This window comes from Drosophila virilis, chromosome 2, assembly GCF_030788295.1.
Source record: "Drosophila virilis strain 15010-1051.87 chromosome 2, Dvir_AGI_RSII-ME, whole genome shotgun sequence".
Classification (NCBI taxonomy): Eukaryota; Metazoa; Arthropoda; class Insecta; order Diptera; family Drosophilidae; genus Drosophila; species Drosophila virilis.
In genome coordinates, this window is record NC_091544.1 from 6,263,254 (window position 1) to 6,283,047 (window position 19,794).

Genomic DNA, 19,794 nt, shown 5'->3' on the forward strand with positions numbered 1-19,794 from the left:
GCGTCTGCACAGCATTAATATTATTTTCCATACAAGTACAGGCACACGCACACGTCCACACACACACACACACATGCACATTAACATGTGTCCTGCATGGCCGTGAGCTTTAATTTTGGCTCATTTTTCGTTATCAAAACATGGGGCATATGCGCGTGTATTTGTTGTTTTAGTTTTTATTTTACTCATACATAAATATTTGCAATTAAATATGCCAAGCACAAACACACACAAACACCCACACACACACACACATATGTATATGCCACGAAAGCTTCATATGGCGCCAAAGCTGGCCTATTTTGGGCGCCGAAAAATATCAAAATTGCCAACACTTTATTTAAAAAATGTTAATTAAAAATAGAAAAGTGTTCACAAAATTTCCAAACATTTATTAGAAATTTGTATAAGTAATTAAAATAAAATAGTTTCCTGCATTGGGAGTTATGGTATATAAAAATGAAAACTTACTTTTTAAAATTTTAAACTGATTTCTTTCAGCATTAAGCCAATGGAATAACCAAAGCATATACTAATATATATAAACACATTTGAGTTTTATATAAAAACTCATAAGATTTGCTTTTTTTTTAACTTATTTCTTTTCCGAACCGACCCAAATATCTGAAGGAACATTTTTCCATTGATACTTGATTTCAAAATATCCCTCTTGGGAAATTCGTTACATGTCCTAGCTTAGACAACAACCTTATTATCAGATGCGCAAATATGGTGCATTTGCTAATAAGGCATTGAAAACATTCACAATATATCTTATCTTAATAAACGTATGAATTAATATTTTACTTATTTGCAAATACCTACATATATGCACAATCATGACCTTGCAATATTAAGCAATCCGTTCTGCAATCTCACGGCAAAGATACGGATATTGAGTAGCACCCAAATATGTATGAGCATGCATGCATGTTAATTTAATCAAAAGTGTGCGTATGTGTAATGTATATGTATGTATATTTTTGTTTGGTTGGGCGTGCGATGGCGAGTGCAAGTGCACTGGTTTACGTCGGGCCAATGAACATTGGCCTTATCAGTAACATAGACCCACATATGTTTCTCGTAAGGCGGCCGATTGATTAAGATTCAAGTGCCGCTGACAGCTAATCGGGTCGTTAAGGCGCGAGCAATCTAATTTGTTCCTCAATTGTAATGTACTTAGCTAAACTATTAGAGCAGCAACAACACCAACGACGCACTTTGTACAACGCGAAAGAGAGAAAGAGACGAAGAGCGCGCGCGCGTGTGACTCGATTTGTTTAACACAGAGGCGTAGCGCCTGAATTGTGCGCCGCCCAGAGCAGTAGCGTCCCCTACAACTGCGCCGCTGGCTTTGAGCAAAAGCGCCGTTATCACTTCGTGCATATGACAACAGCCAGAAGCAAATAAGACTCGGACCACTCGATACATTATTAAAATAGACGTTCAAGCGAATGGTCTGCTTTAAAATTAATCAACGCGATTATAAATTTATAAGCTGCAAGGTGCTATATAATAAAAACGTTTGACATGGCCGAGGAGTCGAGCACAGTTGGCGCAGAGTCCTGCAACGCACCTGCTGCAGTTGAGCAAATGCAATTCTTGCACGACAAGCTGCAAAAGTTTCAGAGCAAAATGCTGTGCGACTTCGAGCAGCGACTATCCTGCATGATAGAGGATGTGCTGCAGGACTTGCGACAGCAGGAGCTGCGTGCGCACGAGTTCCGCCAGTTCGAAGGTCCCAGGGGCAGGGTGACCAATCCCAGCTCCACTTGGCACAATCGTCAGCAGCACACTTCTTCAAAATTGCCGGAACGTGACGTCAGCGACAGTCCAAATTGGCGGCCAGATGCCCAAAATGAGGCGACGCCAAAACAACAACAGCAGCAGCAGCAGCGACGAGAACAACAGGAACCGCAACAAAGAACACGACGTCAGCTGCCCGACAAGGTGTTTTTAACGCGCGAATCGTACCTGACGGCGCTGCTGCAGGTGGAGCACATGCGCACCATCTATCACATATTCTCAATAATTCTGGTCATGTTTTTGCTGAACGCCATTTGCTATGACTACTTTGTCGATGGCCATATCAATCTAGGACTGGGCACGTTTCGTGGCGGCCTCAAGCGCCTACACTGGGTGCTAGGCGTCTGGCTGCTGGAGCATGTCTTCGTCCTGGCATTGTACTTTGCATTCCAGGGCTGGGCGCTGGTGCGTGCCAAGCTGCAATCCCATCGTAAGTCCAATAATAACAAAAACTATTCTGGGTCTAACCTTGTTCTCTCTCTCTGATTGCAGGATCGCTTCAAAGCTTTTGGTCGCACAGTTGCCTGATCATGTACATAAGCGCCCAGCTGGTCTTTGGCTATGTCTCCACCTCGCTTTGCCTCAAGTTCCAGCTGCCCTTTGTCAGTGCCTGCATATTGCTGCTGGAGAGCACTCGTTTGCTGATGAAAATGCACGCGTTTGTGCGTTACAATGCGGCAAGGGTGTTGGAGGGCAAGCAGAAGGCGGATGACGATGTGGCTTCTGCGCGTCCCTTTGTACCGCCCCTGCATTGCTATGTCTATTTTCTGTTTGCACCCACCTTAATCTACCGAGATAGCTACCCACGCACATCGCACATTCGCTGGAAGTTTGCGCTCTGCCGCCTTATGGAAATGGTCGCCGTTGCCTTCCTCTATGCGTTCATACACGAGCGTCATATCAACGAGCATTTCGGGAACTTCGGCAAGGAGGCCCTGGGTGCATCTCAGATAATTGTTAAGCTCTTTGGCATGATGCTGCCGAGTGCAGTGATATTTTTATGTGGCTTTTATATGATCCTCCATTCGTGGCTGAATTTCACGTCAGAGCTGCTGCGCTTCGGGGATCGCATGTTCTACAAGGACTGGTGGACATCGCACACCTACGATGGCTACTATCGCAACTGGAATGTGGTCGTCCACGACTGGCTGTACGAGTACGTCTATAGGGATGTGTACAAGTACATTTTTAAGGGCTCCAAGCTGGCCGCGTCGCTGTTGGTGTTTATGATATCGGCGCTAGTGCATGAACAGGTTCTGGGATTTGCGCTACAAGTGTTTTTCCCCGTCATGTTTGTGTTCTTTGGTGTTGTGGGCGTGTCATTGGTGTTCCTAATGCGTAGCGCGCCCAAAACGCTGGGCAACATATTTCTTTGGTTCTCGCTCATCTTCGGCAATGGCATGCTGATCTCATTATATGCCATGGAGTATTATGCGAAACGCAATTGTCAGCTGACCTACGAGCGCTGGGCGGACTATTTAACGCCTGCGGTTTGGCGTTGCTATCATTAGCAAAATATTGAATCGAATTTTAGTCTTAGTACTTGTAACTTGTACACATGGCGTACGTTTTGTATTTTAGGTAAATAAACTTAATGAAAAATTCGTTGAAATGTATCCAAATGCAAATGGGTGTACACCCACAGAGGACTTAATGGCTATAATTGTAACAATGTATCAAAGTGCGTCCTTAAGCTACTGCAAACTTATTTTACATCAAGGTAACTGATGATAAGCTCCAATCTTATTGAATACTGTCTAACATAAACACTGTGTCCGCTGCCCTCTCCACTAGCCTCTTGCCAGCGTCTTGAACCATGTTGTCAAATTATGCGCAAATATTAACGTTGTTTGTGGTCGCTGGCTGCGTTGCAGGAGCTTCCTCCTCCACGTGCTTGCGACGAAATAGGATAACATGCGGCTCCGGCGCATGCATCATGTAGTGCACCCAACCTGGACTCTGCTGAACGCCCAGATTACGCCATTCCGTCTCAGTCATTAGGTGTGATTTGGGGACATGCTTCGCTAGGTCGGCCGGCAGAATAACGTGCCTGCACGCATAAACGAAAAGGTGAATAAGTGTTCATGCTTTCGGGTTAAGAGATAAATACCTGTATTCAAATTTGTCATCAAAATACTTCTCGGAGTATTGAATTTGATCAGCGGGCATAATTATTGTTATTTATTTATTATTTATGATTGTAGATTTCTTTGGTTGTGGCGGTCGGACGATAAGTTAAAGTGTTGGAAATCGAAATTACGCATTTAAAAAGAACCGCACCGCTCTTAACAGTTATCGATCTCCTTCAACAGTGCGTTAACATCATAAGCTCCCGCCTGTAAATAATACAAATTAACCTCTTTTATTAATATATATTGTTTAATCCTTGTTAACTTAACTTGGACAGTTTACGTTTGTTCCGATATTTTATGCTAAGAATTCAAAATCAATATACCGCCAAACTGTTGTATATTCATGAATTTCATAGCTGACATTATCGACACATCTACTTGATAATTAATTAATAATAATAATAATGCTAACAATAAATCTCATTAATTTGTTTTTTGTTTAACAATTTGTTGTCACACTTAAATATGTCAACAGTCCTTAATGAAACTTGTTTGACAGCGCACAGGAACCAATGAGTAAAGGAACTACTGTGAAATGGAATCGTTAAAAAGAACAAGCTCATTAACCCAGTTCAGTGAACAACTCTTATGTTCACTCATGAACAATCCAAATATACTCCACATGTGCAGGCAAAGTACAACAGCACCATTAAAAAGCCAAAAATTTGTAAATTATTTACGTGAAAAGCCAAAAAGGCCTGTAAAAGAAAGCTATTTTGTGCGTATGGCATGTCAATCCTTTGACCGTGGGCTGTGTTCGTATGCGTGTCATAAAGTTACGCGGCATTGTTGTTGTGTGCGTGTGCAAGAGCGGAGCAGCAATTGCTAAATTGGTTTTTATATAAGCGCCGTGGTTGTTTTTTAACAATTTTCTCGCATATATTAAATAGTTGCACACACGCACACATGCACAAACGTACCACACGTTACTGTGTTACCAGCGCGACGAGGAGACTCCCATGACAACGACAAACAACAACAGCAGCAGCAGTAACAACAACAAGAAAAGCAACGATAAGGCGATAAAATAAATATGCATATGGGCAGACACAATTAAAAATACACCAAGAGCGGAGCGCCGTCAAGTCAAGGCAAAACAGTTCCAGTTCCCCGCCCAGTGCTACGCACACACTCGCACGCACTTCCACACACTTACATATATGTCAGCATGTGTGTGTGCGTATGAGCCACCTGCTGCTGCTGCCGCTGCTGCTGCCTGGACCACTTGTCTACATAAACTACAAAAACAACTTTAAATCGAACATCTCATCATACAACAGCAGCGCTGCTGCTGCTTCAAGCTGCCCCGGTGACAGCGCGCAACGAAGGGCAGTGTCTGCCCTAGCTTGACGGCAACAACAAGAGCAACAACAACAACAGCAGCAGCGGCAGCAACAATAGAAGCGGCAGCGGCAGCAGCAACAAGCACAACAACAGCAACAGCAAGATGAACGCCAGCCTCATATATGAGATACTCATGTATTTGAACTCGTTCTATTTTGGCATGTATGCCGCCTTCGAGGTGGGCGTGGGCGTGCTAAAGGCAATCAATCTGAATTATGGCGAAAACGTTCTGTCACGTGAGGCGACCATTCTTCTCTCGCTGTGCATCATCGAAACGCTGCGCATTGTCTTTGGCCGCAAAAGTAGCCTCAGCGATCGTGGTGAGTAATCCAAAGAAGGGCGAAGTCGAATACGCCTCCTCTTCGACACATACACACACACACACCCTGACACACGCACATACGGTACAGACGTGTAAACTTAAATACATGGCTAGCGCTCCTTTTATGTTTACCACTCGTATTTGTTTACTTAATGAGCTGTGCGGTGCGGACAACTCAACAGTTGACTGACGAGCTGGAGCTGGAGGCTGTTGGGGGTGGTAGATGTGCTGGATGCTATGATGACATGTTCGAATTATTTGTTGCGGTCTTTGTGGCGCGACAAGCGTCATCATTGCTTTGTATTCCCACCCCCCACCCGCCGTTCTCCCCCTTCTTACTGCCGTTCTTAGGGCCCCATCCCTCCTTACTGCTCATAAACGTGTTCACACGCAACATGGCGTATGCGTAATATTGCTCATATCCTTAGATAAAGCGAAGGGATGCGAACCGGCTTTCAATTGAGCTGAAAAATTATTTATTGCCTAAAAATTGTGAACAAAACTCTTAAAGCCGTTCGGACTTGATAAATTATATATCTGTTGGAGCTCACCAAGTTGGGGCTTCCCTTAGTAGACTTTTACTCTATTGTTCTGTATTGATATACCCCTTAGTCCTAAAGTGTGCAAATCTTCTGTATGTACTCTTAAAAGTTAAGCATGGAAAACCCAATCGAAGCAATTGCTGTGATTTTCCAAATAGCACCCATTTATCTACCCAATTTCTGGGGGCTAAATATAAAATTTAAAAAATTGCTTAAAGGGATCTATGATCCCATGATGATCTTAAGCAGGAATAAAGTAAACTAATAAGTCAAATATATTGACTACCGCAGCTTTAAGTAGTTCTATTAATTTTCTTAACCCAAAATAGCTAGGCATTTTACGAGGTTGGAACTTAAAGTTATTTTTGCTTTTAGCAAAATTTCAGAGTATTTAAAAGCTAGGGACGAAATTCAGACTATTTTGGGGTATCTCCCATCGTAAACAGATCAGACGTTAAAAAGCGAATATATTTAAGAAAGCAGCTCCCATTGTGGAGTTTATCTGAAAGTAAAGGAATCACAGACACAGAGACCTCTGCTCGGCGCTGAGATCAGGGTATTCCCTAGTCGGGCATACCTAAACAGAGCACTTTTACTTGTGTTGTTTACACACAAAGCAGAACTGATCAAATTCAGATACTTAGTATAATTGCTTATCAATGTGACTACGTCTATTATTGATGAGCTAATTAATTGATTAATACTTGTCGTAAAAGCTGCATTTAATTTCTTAAGATCAAGCCCAATTGAGCTTGTCTTAATGGTTAGTAACTCTTAGCTTAAACTCTTAGAACTCGACAGTCATTGAATAGAATAGACTTTTTGGGTTCGTCTCTAAATACATCTAAGAACATCTGATATTATAAGGCTTCTATTTAATTTATTGCCTTTTAACAGTTTTACTAATTGTTCTCATTTTTTATTTTTATGATCCCACAGGCTGGCAAGCAACCGCATCCGTAATATTAACACTGCCCAGTCTTGCTATTGTTATCTATTTGTGTTGTTTTCAAACTTATGTTCTCAAACTCGAAATTATTCTGAGTGCCTTAATGATCACCCTACAAGGTGCTGAACTAGTCTATGCCAGCATATTCATTTGTACAATGTGTCGACCCGTTACATACACCTAGCAGTTGGTCAACGTTGCCACGTCGATGTCCATGGCCAAGCCAACGGCAGCATTGCTTGATCCAGTTGCGGGACTAGCAGCTGCAGCTGGAGCTGGAGCTGTAGATGGAACAGAACGACGACGACAACGCATCATTTGGTATAATTACGTGAAGCAGTTTACGTTTACGTTGAGCGATTTGGATGTAGGATGTAAGCCACTAAAGCACACACGCACACACACCAACGACTTTAAGGATCAACACTTCATATAGAAGAGGTCTATGCAAGACAAGATATTATTAACAATGAACAAACACAAATACGCTGGCGTATTCCTGCAGTCAGTTCTCGTAGCATCAAATACCGAACAAAGAAACAATGCCAACCACATAAAACCGATAAGGGAACCGAGCAAACGCTTTACTAACGAGGTTTGTATAATAAACCCATATCTTATATAAGGTTTATTACGTGTTGGGCAACATATCGCGACGCAACGCAACACAACGCAACGCAACGCGACTCGACTCGACTCGTCCGTTTCGATCAAAAGCGGCATTTGATTTGAATTCGGAGCGCATTCTTTTGTCCGGCCTTTGTCGCCTGGCGCATTGACTCGGACTCGCTCGTTGTTGGTGTATTTTTATACGCTTATAATGATCTAAAATTATATACATATACGAGTGCACTCTCCACATAAGTATAAGTAGTCGTCTCTGCCGGCTGGCATCGTTGTCGCTGCTCATTATAGGTGCAATACACACTTCTAATTCAAGTGTAATAGTATATACATAGCCAACCGGGAGACGGCTACTTAGATTAGGCCAGCTAGACTCGTTGGACACAATCAATCCCCAAAGGAACTCTCTACAGAAATATTCAGATTTCATTTCATTAAATATTACATGCAATATAGTGAATATAGACTTAAACGAATTAAAAAGCGATTTTTAGAATATGTTTGAATTCATCGAAAAGAGATTTTTAAATTATATTACCGAAGGTGCATTGACTACAAGTTACCAATTACACACGAACTTGTTTCGTTTTAAGAATTCCAACTAGAGTTTTATTGTTTTAGCATTTCGCAGAGTCAGTGATTAGATTTAGTCTAATTATCTCCTTACATTTGTTAATTATAATTTCATTTTATATGCAATTAAGCTTTAAGTTAGTTTTTACATTTGATTTGTTTTAGTTTGCTAATTCTGTCGTCTAGGAGCAGGTCATTCATTGGGCAGCCCTAGCCAAAATGCAGCTAAACACAACTAAGAAACAGATTTTAAGTACCCAAAGGCGACAACGACCAGCACATAATAATTCAAATAAATAACAACAAAATGAGCGGCGACAACAGCAGCAAACGGCCGCAACTGAGCCAATGGCCGCGACACATCAGTTCTACATTATTATTATGTTCAGTCTAAAAATATAGCGCCCAACGTGAGCAACGTTGAGCGCGTCGACGCGATCGCTGTCGGGATCCCAGCGAAACAGTGAATTTAGTTGATACGTGGTAGCGCGTGTTAGGGAGAGGATCAGCGTAATCTAGTTAGTTAAAATGCCGCCAAAGCGTCCGCCGCCGTTGGTGCCAAAGAAGCCGAATCCCAGCATGAACTATGAGGTGCTAATCTACTTGAACAGCTTCTACTTTGGCATGTTCGCCTGCTGCGAAATGGCCATGGGATTGCTGAAGGCAATCAATCTGAGCTATACGGGTCACACGCTCGCTCAGGACTCGGCGGTGATGATAAGCTTTATTGTGGTGGAGACGTTTCGTTTAATAATGGGGCGCAAGGGGACGCTGGCCGAGCGAGGTAGGCGTCATTGGCGGCCGTTTAGATTGGCATAGTTTTTGTTTTTTCTTTCAATTTGGCACATTGTCTATTTATAGTTGTTATCAATGTTGTTTTTGTTTTGACTAATGTTTCGCTTTTTTATCTGCAGGCTGGTCTGCCATACTGTCGGTCTTTCTGACCGCCCCTTGCTTTCTGGGCGTCTCGTATCTGCTGCTGCTGCAGACCTACAGGCTGCGTCTGGAATACTGCCTTTGTACGCTGCAGATCGCACTCTACCTGACCGAGGTGTGGTACGCCATAGTCTTCGTATTTTCAATGTGTCGTCCAGTAACTTATGATTAGTAACATACAAGCAACAGCCGCAAGACGAGACATTTACACAGTACTGCATATATATGTACTTAACAAAAAAACAAGTAACACAGATTAGCAATATACAAACAGATGAATTGAATTATGAGACATGAGAAATGAGATGGTCCGCAAGCCAACATATATACATATACATATATAACATATAGCATATAGTATATACATCTCTACTTGTGTATAGTAAGGTTGATGATAGCATACATATATGTGTATATATATACATATACATTTACTTAAAACGGTTTTATATACGAGAATAATTGTTAACATTTAAGCATCAATTGGAACCAATACAACAAGACAGCCAAAAAGCTCGAACTTGATTAATTTTCACATTTGTAAGACAATGTTTTTTGTACACATAAGAAATGTGACCATACGCCCAGGAGAATTCAAATTTAATATGTAAAAATTACATAAATAAAAAAAAAAAACTCGAGCCCTTAGGCATATTAGTAAATAATTAAAACAAAACAAAAATCCCAATGGAAAACATGTTATTGCCTAGTGAAGAAAAAGAAAACCGTGTAAATTCTGCAACAAGTTTACCCAACAATAATACAAAAAATAGTTAATACTTCAAGTAAAACCGTAACAAATACAATTAAAATAGAAAATTTCAAAACTGGCCCACGGCAAGTTCAAAAGGCAATGTGTGTACTTTAAAGAACTACTTTATAAAAATCTAGTGAAAACCAGTGTAAATCAATGTTTAAGTAGTTGAGAATTGAAACTTAGATGAGTCACTTAACAACAATTTACAAAATGTATCCCCACCCTCGAAATCCATTTAAACACATTGCATCTCATAAAAGTGTGCACACCAAATGCTAGTCAATCTGTTTCTTAAGATCGTTGGGTCAACTTTGTGGTTGCTTCACGATTAACTCCTTCTAGTCAGAACGAAATCTCATGCTATTTATTGGTGCATCGCGAACCCATTAAATCAAAACCATTTAAATGTAATAAGACACACCTAAACTAATCCTATGTTGGCAACTTTAATTGTATAATACTTATATATATATATATAATTTCTGTTAAAATGCAAAATGTTAACACAATTTTTAAAATGCGATAGTCGAACAACCAAAGGATATAACACAATTTAGTTATAACGAAAGGAAATTAAAAACAAAACACATTTTATGACAAATTATATACACTTGATGAAAATTACCAATTAAAGAACAAGAAAACAGATGTTTATGGTTTTCAGGTAATCCTGAATGCATGTATGGATAGTAGGCTCTGTTAATTTAATACTTTTTTTTTTGGCGAACATTGAGTTTACTCAATCAAGACTTTATTCAGTTTTCTAAAAAAAAAAAAAAAACACGATACACATACATTTTTTTCAGATTTTCAGGGGCTCTCATTTCAACCGAACATCAAGTAGCACAAGTTAGCTATGGATAAAAATCAGAAGTCTGGTAAGCGCTGAGCTCCATAGATTTTTTTCTCAGATGAGCAATTTACGTTTAACACCCGTCTAGTGGAGAATGTTGGTCCAACGCAGTCCCAGTCGAGCAGCAGCCGTCGCGTGATGTGGAAGGTATGCGACGGAGAGGAGGAAGTCTACGATTCCGTTGTAAACTATAGAAGCTTGTCGCCGGCCCATCAGTCAAATAACCCGTCTAGCTCTAATTCCGAGCATGAGCTGCCGAGTACCAGCAAGTCACAAACGTTGGCTTCCTCCGATGGTAAATATCTGCTACTAATAAAGGAACCAAAAACTGTGAAGGACGCGGCAACCAGGTCATCAACTAGTCTGGCCTTGCGCTACAAGCCATCGCACGAATCGGTCCAGGAGCTGGCCAGCACAAAGAGAGCTCGCGCAATTGGATGCTGGCATCATCTGTTTGATAAGATACGTAACAGGAAGATGGACATCGAGGCATCTCCTTCCCTGGCGATGCGCTACAAGCCATCGCACGAATCTCTTAAGAATCGACGCAGCAAGGATCTACTTGTGGACTCGCGGTCGACACCTAGATCGACAAACTCGCCTAAGCCCAAGCTCGCTACTGCAGACCTGAAATTAGAGACGTGCTTCTTCCCGCCCTATCAGACGGCTGTAGTGCGCGAGGTTGCGCCCAAGTTTGCCAACCGCATGTGTATACCCGATGACAGCGACTCGTGTTGCTCTGGCTCCATAGAGTTGCGGATTCCTCTGCTGAAATCGTCGAAATCTAGCAAAATAGCCACTGCTATGCACATGACAGCTCTGCCCGCAAGCACGTCATTTTTCAGTCATATCGAGACCAAGAACGGCATCTCAAAGACCAAGCGTCGTACCAAAACAGCAGCGACTTCTAGTGCAGGCAATACAAAGGGTAATGGGACAAAGACCACATCGAGTGGAAGCACCAACAGCGCTTTGCCAACATTACGACAGAGGCAACTGGAGCTGCATCGTGTTCGTGTTCAGATCGAGAAACGCCGTTTGGAGTTGTTGGATTTAAAGATTGTGCGTGAGCGGGCGGATGCTTTGCGCCATGAGATACTATTCCACAAGGATTTACAATTGAAGCATAATCAAATCAAATCGTACGAGGACAACAACAGCTCCCAGGCATAAGTGAGCCACCATCTGTTCCCAGCCAAATTTCTAGTCATATTTCCCAAAATTTCAATTGTCTTTCAAGCATTGCATTAAAAACAAACTCAAATATACACACTATACCGGTGTTCTATGCAGTCAGTATGACTAGTTTCTTTAATATTTATAACATAAAACTTTCTTACACAAGTGACCAACAGTACAAAGCATTGGCGGTAAAAATTTGAATTCAAACGAATAACCGTTACAAACGTTAGGGACCAACTGTTTGTGTGTGGGTGTGTCGGCGCTTATGTGTGACTGTCAACGCAGCTGACATTTTTATATGCAAATGCATTTCTTTAAATTCCCATTACAACAAAGTGTAATGCATGCTCAGCATGCTGGTGAAAATGTGCCGCGTCTGCGGAAAAAGCAATTCAAGCGAAAAAAGCTTGAATCTTTTCGAAACAAAAAACCGGAAGTTAGTGCGGCATATTCAAATGTTGACTGGCTTGTGGGTAAGTCAAGTCAAGAAGGAATGAATTTTATTTAAATAATCCTCGGCCATCAAATGTAGCTGCGGGATTCGCCAGATGCTCCGGTGTCCATATGTTTCTGCTGTCAATCGGACCTCAAGCAAGCCATGTCGTTTCGCAGGCTCTGCATTAAGACCCAAAAGAAATGGCAGCCGCATGTCGAAGTCAGCGACAACTCCAACCTTAGTGCGGAGCCGGAAAGTCCAAGTCCTGGGCCAACGATTCGCCAGACCGACTGCACTGTCGTCAGCACATATATAGACAGCGAATCGGAGGAAGAGCCACAGCAAACAGTACAAGTTATGCTCAAAGAATGTAAATCTAGCAACAATTTGGGCTCCACAGATTTAGCTGAGGAGCATGATCATTTGGACCTCAACTACATCATGAAGGCCAGCACAGACATCGATACCGACGACAGTGAGCATATCAGTAGTGAAGTAAATGACATTAGCGATAAATACGAACTTCCCAAGCCGTCAATAAATACCACAAACGGCTGTAAAAAACTTTTGAAAGCCAAGCAAGAAGTGGCCATCTACATCTGCGAGCTGTGTGGAACGCATGTAAATAGCAAGGTATCATTTGATCGCCACATACGGAAGCATACGGGGGAGCGTCCCTTTGGCTGCGAGTAAGATTTCGATTTTGTGAATATATGCATATCATTGCATAAATTTTCAAGTATTCAATTACATTTTGTAGAGCGTGCACGGCGCGATTTTTATCCGCTGCCGAGCTGCGCGCCCATGGCCTCACACACACAGGAGAGCGACCGTTTCCATGTCGATACTGTGATCGCCGTTATGTGAGTTATACGGGAAGGCTCAAGCATGAGCGTATACATACCAATGATCGGCCGTTTGTTTGCGCGGAGTGCGGCAAGGCGTTTACCAATGCTTATATACTGAAGAACCATATGCTGGTACATACGGGCGAGCGCATGTTTAGGCAAGTAATTGAGTTGATTGTGTCAGTGGGCTAAAATCTAATTTTCTAATTGAATCGTCAGATGTGATATCTGTCAACGATCATTTCAGCGCAAGACTCATCTTAGAACGCATTACCGCTCAAATATGCACAAGCAGAACGTAGAGAAGCATGAAGACGCACAGGCAGAATCAGTTGAAAACTTATAAAGCGAATTTACTGTATACATTTATTCTGGGCTAGGGAAAGGCTAGGAAATATAATTACATATAGAATAGCGGGAATACCTGCAATTTGAAGTTTTACTTTCGGGCCAGTGCTGTATTACGACAACAACCTGTTGACGCTTCCGGGTGAATGGCAAATGGCTAGTGTGGGTGTGGGACAGCTGCTTTGTTTACATTTGCAATTGATTGAAGTGAAATTTAAGTTCTCTGCGAGATATGCTGCAAAATATTTGTCGCATCTGTGCAGTCGACACTGATGCCAGTAAGGCAATAAATCTATTTGAGAAGAGCGCACGTCAACTTTTGCGACAAATAAAGCTACTTACCGGCGTTTTTGTAAGTCAGTGCAAAGTCTAATCGTTGATTAAATTATAAACAATTTGTTAAACCAACTGTGAAGTTGGAGGTCAAACCCAATTTGCCAGAGGTTATATGCAAAATCTGTCTGAATGATTTGGACTGTGCCATAAACTTTCGCAAGCGTTGCCTGCGCAACCAAAAGAGATGGACCCAAAAGTACAATGGAGCCCCCAATCCTGATGCAACTGGTCCTGCGTCCACTCATGTAATTTGTGTACGTCGTAGTGCACGCACCCGTGTACGTTGTGCAAGCGAAAACGAGGTTGAGGAAGCGCCATTGAGTCCCATTGAAGTGCTCATCAAAGTCGAACAGCCAAATAATGAAGTTGATGAAGATGATGGTATCGATCATTTGGACACGGAAACCTGCAATGGCAACGATGACACAACAAATGTATCCTCGTTGGAAGATGAGAACCATGTGTCACCAATGGAGACAAAACTTCGTCGACAATTGCCAAAATGCACCGCCTCAAAGCAGCCGCGCGCCAAGCAAAAGCTACCCGTCTTCTTCTGTGATCAGTGCGGCAACAACGTCACGGGCAAGTCCGCCTTTGATCGACATCTGCGCAAACACAGCGGCATAAGGCCCTTCCAGTGCGAGTAAGATGGTCAAGTTAAGCTAGAACTACTGTCTTGTTTATGCGTAATCGTGTCTTGTTTGCAGGCAGTGCTCAGCGCGATTTCTGTCCGCCGGCGAGCTGAAAGGCCATCAAGTAATGCACACTGGAGACAGGAAATTTCCATGCCGCTACTGTGATCGAACCTACGTCAACTACAGCGGTCGACTGCGTCACGAGCGGACCCACACCAATGAACGGCCCTTCGTCTGTTCACACTGTGGCAAGGCATTCACCAACTCCTACATATTAAAAAACCATAATCTGGTGCATACGGGCGAGCGTTTGTTTAGGCAAGTATATAAAAGCCAATCTTTATTAACTAATCGGTTCACTTAAATTATAATTTTCTTTCTGTTAGTTAATCGATCGATATTTAAAACCAGCTTAGAATCAGGTCCCAAAATGAATAGTGCTCTCTCACATGTGCATATAATACCCTCGGCTCAGACGAGCTCCTTGTTATAAGTCATGAATCGCTTTAGACGGGCACCGTTGAACGGCTCTTCGCTGCCTGGGGGAAATTTACGCATCTGAATAGGCACATAAAATCGAAATAGAAACATTTAGATTATTTAAGTCAAATACAGTGCTGCTCTTTCTTGTTAGGTGCTTGATAAGGTGCTCAAAGGTTATATACTTACACAAAAGCGAATAACTCAAATACCCCAAACCAAGTTTCTATTCAAAATACTACGAAGACATGATAAAAATGAAGAATATGGTTTTTAAAACAATAACATTATTAAGTTTTGTAAAACCAAAGCATATTTTTAGCATGTCGTTTCGTTCTTAATTACTATTAAAATTAAACTAGTGATAAAATATTCAAAAACTTATCCACTTTAGCTAAGTTTATAGGTCGACATCGAGAATTATTTTTGATTGTATTAGTAGCTTAGAAAAATACTATATCGCCGCTTTTGTACTGAACTATAGAATTGTTAAAGCCACTGACTAACAGTATATTTACTCGCATATAAATCCTCGTTAAAGTTTGCCTTTTTGTATGGGATATGTGTTATTTCGTAAATGGGTTTATCAGTAGTGTATCTATATAGGTATATATGCAGGTAAGTACAGCAGAACAAAACTGTGATATTTAGCCGTGTTATCCAGTTACTCAAAGCTGCCAGCGTATGGTGCAATGATAATGTACAATAAGCTGTTAAAATTTGTTGTGTTGTTTGTGATTATTTTATTAGGGTTCGTCTTTGGCGAATCGTTTCTGTAATTAAACAAAACTCAGTATTAGAATCTCTTATTTGGTATAAATTAATCAACAATTAAATGTACAAGTGCTACGTCAACAATATATATAAGAACGTAGCATAAATATGAAAGCTTAAATTAATTATTTTCGTCAATTATATGAACTTAATAAATGGATGGTGTAAAGTGCAAAATGTAAATAACTCTAGATATCGTATTTCACTTGTCAAGTTACATGATTAAATATTAGGAGTTTTTCCCCAATATTATTAACAAATTTAAGCTTGAATGAGGTTACATTACAAAATCTTAGACAACAGCAAGTAACACAATGTTTCGGCGTCCCGAATATCATGTTTCCTATATAGTTTCCTACACATCCGCTGTCGTTTGTTATGTTTTGTAAGCATCGGGAATTCGAGCATACTTAATTGGATAATTGCTTACCATAATTCTATATTTCTCCTTGCATGCATAATCCGATTCATCAATATCCATATAACAGTCAGATTTATATTCAGCTGGCAATGGGTTTCCTTCGTATTCGCACAACTTGTGTAGGGGCCGAGCACTAAACATATTCCAATTTATAGTCGTAAATATATATATATATTAGTATTCGGACAATTGGGAATATCAATGCTATTTACGTGACAATAATTTTGTTCATCGAAGAGGGCTTCTGCATTGGACAATAAAACACATCTGGTGTCTTTTTGTCGAATACAATCTTTCTCATCATATCCTTTTCCTTGAGTACTGCCTTGCCACCAAGGGTAGCCCGCGTGCCACACACAAGTGTGGTTAAAACAAAGATGGCAAGTAAATTGCTCTTCATTATAAAAGCAGAAACTGCAAGTAAACAGATTTATTACAATTTTTAAATTATTAACTTTTTTCATCCCTGAACCCCGCCTCTAATTGTTGAATAGGCGTGTTATATATGTAAGTAGGTCTTTCACCTGCCCACAAATTTGTTATGATATCATCGATATTGAAACCTGACTAAGCACTTCAAGTCTCGCCCACACAAAAAGAGTCAGCTTTGCATGTTATTCCCTATTTGGAATACAAAGTACACTATAATACCCTATTAGGATTTGAAAAAAAAAGCGTCACACAATATATTGTTTAAGATTTGCTATTTTCGCTTGTTGCGAAGTGAATTATTAGAAAGAAAAAAAAACACTCGTAACCTTGAATGGATTCAGTGTCTCTATACCTTGAGCAACATGTATTAAGACGTGTATTAATTGGAAAACTCTCTACTTTCAATACAAGTTTTTTTTTTGTATGTATAACTGTATGTTTTAAGACACTTGCATGACTTAAATATAGCAAATATTTGTCGCAGTTTTTTAAATATGCATTAAAGCAAAAAGAAATCGTGTCGCCTCACCTGAAAGCTAACTCAAACTGTTGCTTTTTGCAATTCGTACAAGTCGAACAAACGCGGACTAACTCTAGACACTGAAAAAGCTCTTTTCGGCTTGTCGAGAGTATATACAAACATAAATACATATGCATGTTGTTTTTAAGAACCGGTTTCTTCGCCATTCAAAAGAAGTAGGTACATACATACCTGTGTACATATCTATGTATGAAGAAAGGTAGCATGTTGTGTGTGACCGACCAACCGAGCAGACATGGCTGCCTCTATAGTTATTACCTGCATATCCAAAGCAAATTTGAGTAATGTTTTGAGAAGAGCAGAAAATCGGAGATAATTGTATTTTGTATTAAAAAGATACAAGCTACTTGTTTCAAAGTAAAAACTATTCATAATATTTATATGTTTCAGTCATCATATGCTTGTTTTTCACAGGTGCGATTTGTGCGAACGCTCTTTTTCAAGGCCAACTCATCTAAAGACTCACTATCGCTCCAATACTCACAAACAGAATGTGGAAAAGTCATGTGTGGCACAACCGAAGGCGGATGCAATCATCTTGCCCCAATCTACCGGAGAGTCACAGGGCGTGGTAGTTGTTACAGTCGGAGTGCCTTTGGAGCGTTAGCTGCTGTTAAATAATTCACAAATCTAAAAATTGTTGGAATATTGAACAAGTAATAAGTGCAAATTCGGATTTAATTAAATAAATAGTTTACTTGGATAGTGCAAATATATGCGGTCCCAACGAATTAATCAAAGGCAACTTTGATATTTCGTTTATATACAAAAAGAATATCATATATTTTGTTATGGTTTTCCTTGTTCTTTTGGCCTAAAATTTAGTGTCAAGCGAATTTGTATAATTAATTTACTTAAATCATATGCGTGCTTTTGGAATCTATTAACTTGTATTCTTTATTTCCTTGTTTTGACGCTCTCGTTTACGCTTGTGGGCGCTGGACCGAAAATGTGTAACTAGATGAGTATGTCTTCTGAAGGTTTTGTTGCAAGGCTCGCAGCTGTAATTGGAGGACATTTAATTAAGCGAATACGTGTCGTACAAGTGATCGAAGCCTCACCTGAAGGCACGCTCGCCGGAATGAATGAGCATGTGATTCTTGAGTATGTAGGGAGCGGTAAAGGCCTTGCCACAGCTTGTGCACGCATACGGGCGTTCATTTGTGTGTGTACGCTGATGCTTTATCCGGGAACTGTTGTCTGCGAAACTGCGCTCACAGTATTGACAGGCAAAGGGACGTTCACCGGTGTGCCTCCGCATGTGACTCTTCAACTCGGAGCTGGTGCAAAAGCGATCCTGGCAAACTCTATCAGAAATGAAACGCATATTACATTAATTTGCTTGTCGCTGCTTATTCGTATTTTGCATGCTTACTCGCATGGGAACTGCTTGTCTCCACGATGTCGCCGGCAGTGTAGTTCAAAGGCCATGCGTCCAGATATGTGAATGCCACACTCATCACAAACGAATATTACATTTCCGAGGCCTTTTCGAGCTCGTTTTTTCTTGATTTCAATTTTTGGCGCTGCAATCTCTTTGCTCAACTCCCGGCTCGATACCACACACGCTTCATTCCACGCCTTATCATTCAGGATATAATCTTCGGTAGTTGCAATATCGCCGGCTTCGTTGGCAATTGGGCATTGGTGTTCATCGGTCAGATTTTCCATGGACTCCAAGGCTCGAATCTCTTGCACTTCAGCCTCCTCGATGACTGCCTCATCATCTATTATAATATCGTACTCCAACAGTTCATCCTGTCCGCGATGCTTTTCTATATTCATTTCTCCTGCTTCTAGTTGCGGTTTTAAAATCGACTCCTCATCTGACTCTGATAGTGGTCCAGAGTTGTTTATGTTGAATGGCTTTTCGCAACTGTTGCTAGCCAGTTCCATTACGGCTATCCTATACTCCTCGGATACATTCTTCAGCTCTTCCTCAGCTAACGCCGTCAGGAGTTGTTTCTGTGCTGCAATTACCCTGTCGCTGAACCCGATCGCTTCGCGCAATTCAGTTTGGCAGCAAATACATATTAGGTCCGGCAAACATTTAGCATTTTCCAACTGCGTTACAATATATGATATATAATTTATAATGACTGCGTATAAACATTAAATATATTACTTACTGTTAAGCCCGTAAGGACTTGAATGCTCCAAAGCACATCTTTATTATCAAAAATTCTTAACGATTCTTTGACAGCGGCATATCTGCCACAAACTCTGCACATGTTTTTAAGCATTGTGCGCTTGTATAAATATAATTCAAGCAAAATAAAAAATTGGTTGAGCGCCACAAATAATGGGTAAACAAATTTGTATGAAGCAACAGCTGTTTTTTACTGAGTTTACCATTCACATGTGTGCGGAACCTGTAACCATTTAATGTGTTAGTGTTGTAAAACGAACTATAGTCTTTTTAAAAAGATCGCACAACAATTTTAACATGTTCAACTTAAATTTGTTTATACTGTTTCTCTGACATTATAGTAACAATTAAAAAAAAATTAAAAACTCAGTGTA

General features: G+C 40.8%; 8 protein-coding genes across 15 annotated transcripts; 6 read left to right on the plus strand and 2 right to left on the minus strand.

Annotated features, from left to right (window-relative positions):
* The first annotated feature begins 1,136 nt into the window (after window positions 1–1,136).
* LOC6629264 (sterol O-acyltransferase 1) lies at window positions 1,137–3,411 on the plus strand. The gene is made up of 2 exons (XM_002054645.4): window positions 1,137–2,236; window positions 2,299–3,411. The coding sequence occupies exons 1-2, from the start codon at window positions 1,531–1,533 to the stop codon at window positions 3,315–3,317; spliced, it is 1,725 nt and encodes a 574-aa protein (XP_002054681.1). The 5' UTR covers window positions 1,137–1,530; the 3' UTR covers window positions 3,318–3,411.
* Window positions 3,343–7,408, minus strand: Cks85A (Cyclin-dependent kinase subunit 85A). Its single transcript, XM_032439281.2, has 3 exons — window positions 7,274–7,408; window positions 3,917–4,142; window positions 3,343–3,856 (listed from the first exon to the last, which is right to left on the minus strand). The coding sequence occupies exons 2-3, from the start codon at window positions 3,973–3,975 to the stop codon at window positions 3,634–3,636; spliced, it is 282 nt and encodes a 93-aa protein (XP_032295172.1). The 5' UTR covers window positions 3,976–4,142; window positions 7,274–7,408; the 3' UTR covers window positions 3,343–3,633.
* TMEM216 (Transmembrane protein 216) lies at window positions 4,528–9,448 on the plus strand. Its single transcript, XM_002054643.4, has 3 exons — window positions 4,528–5,602; window positions 7,086–7,690; window positions 9,207–9,448. The coding sequence occupies exons 1-2, from the start codon at window positions 5,386–5,388 to the stop codon at window positions 7,277–7,279; spliced, it is 411 nt and encodes a 136-aa protein (XP_002054679.1). The 5' UTR covers window positions 4,528–5,385; the 3' UTR covers window positions 7,280–7,690; window positions 9,207–9,448.
* LOC6629261 (transmembrane protein 216) lies at window positions 8,476–9,926 on the plus strand. Its single transcript, XM_002054642.4, has 2 exons — window positions 8,476–9,076; window positions 9,207–9,926. Exons 1-2 carry the CDS (start codon window positions 8,821–8,823, stop codon window positions 9,398–9,400), a joined length of 450 nt encoding a protein of 149 aa, XP_002054678.1. The 5' UTR covers window positions 8,476–8,820; the 3' UTR covers window positions 9,401–9,926.
* Window positions 9,927–10,707: 781 nt separating this feature from the next.
* LOC6629260 (uncharacterized) lies at window positions 10,708–12,135 on the plus strand. Its single transcript, XM_002054641.4, has 2 exons — window positions 10,708–10,863; window positions 10,927–12,135. Exons 1-2 carry the CDS (start codon window positions 10,842–10,844, stop codon window positions 12,009–12,011), a joined length of 1,107 nt encoding a protein of 368 aa, XP_002054677.1. The 5' UTR covers window positions 10,708–10,841; the 3' UTR covers window positions 12,012–12,135.
* Window positions 12,136–12,329: 194 nt separating this feature from the next.
* On the plus strand, window positions 12,330–13,663 carry LOC6629259 (transcription factor Ouib). 2 transcript variants are annotated; one of them, XM_032439276.2, is made up of 4 exons: window positions 12,330–12,489; window positions 12,553–13,145; window positions 13,217–13,462; window positions 13,524–13,663. In XM_032439276.2, exons 1-4 carry the CDS (start codon window positions 12,361–12,363, stop codon window positions 13,648–13,650), a joined length of 1,095 nt encoding a protein of 364 aa, XP_032295167.1. In that variant the 5' UTR covers window positions 12,330–12,360; the 3' UTR covers window positions 13,651–13,663. The 2 variants fall into 2 exon arrangements, with proteins under 2 accessions (XP_032295167.1, XP_002054676.2); XM_002054640.4 differs by having other exon boundaries at window positions 12,332–12,493.
* Window positions 13,664–13,867: 204 nt separating this feature from the next.
* LOC6629610 (transcription factor Ouib) lies at window positions 13,868–18,207 on the plus strand. Its single transcript, XM_002054639.4, has 4 exons — window positions 13,868–14,004; window positions 14,069–14,631; window positions 14,696–14,941; window positions 17,686–18,207. The coding sequence occupies exons 1-4, from the start codon at window positions 13,885–13,887 to the stop codon at window positions 17,876–17,878; spliced, it is 1,122 nt and encodes a 373-aa protein (XP_002054675.3). The 5' UTR covers window positions 13,868–13,884; the 3' UTR covers window positions 17,879–18,207.
* LOC26530412 (transcription factor Ouib) lies at window positions 14,912–19,611 on the minus strand. 7 transcript variants are annotated; one of them, XM_070207378.1, is made up of 8 exons: window positions 19,401–19,611; window positions 18,647–19,335; window positions 18,333–18,578; window positions 17,530–18,272; window positions 16,511–16,712; window positions 16,308–16,431; window positions 15,730–15,876; window positions 14,912–15,181 (listed from the first exon to the last, which is right to left on the minus strand). In XM_070207378.1, the coding sequence occupies exons 1-4, from the start codon at window positions 19,512–19,514 to the stop codon at window positions 18,155–18,157; spliced, it is 1,167 nt and encodes a 388-aa protein (XP_070063479.1). In that variant the 5' UTR covers window positions 19,515–19,611; the 3' UTR covers window positions 14,912–15,181; window positions 15,730–15,876; window positions 16,308–16,431; window positions 16,511–16,712; window positions 17,530–18,154. The 7 variants fall into 7 exon arrangements, with proteins under 7 accessions (XP_070063479.1, XP_070063477.1, XP_070063478.1 ...); XM_070207376.1 differs by having other exon boundaries at window positions 15,622–15,876; XM_070207377.1 differs by having other exon boundaries at window positions 15,611–15,876.
* Window positions 19,612–19,794: the final 183 nt, after the last annotated feature.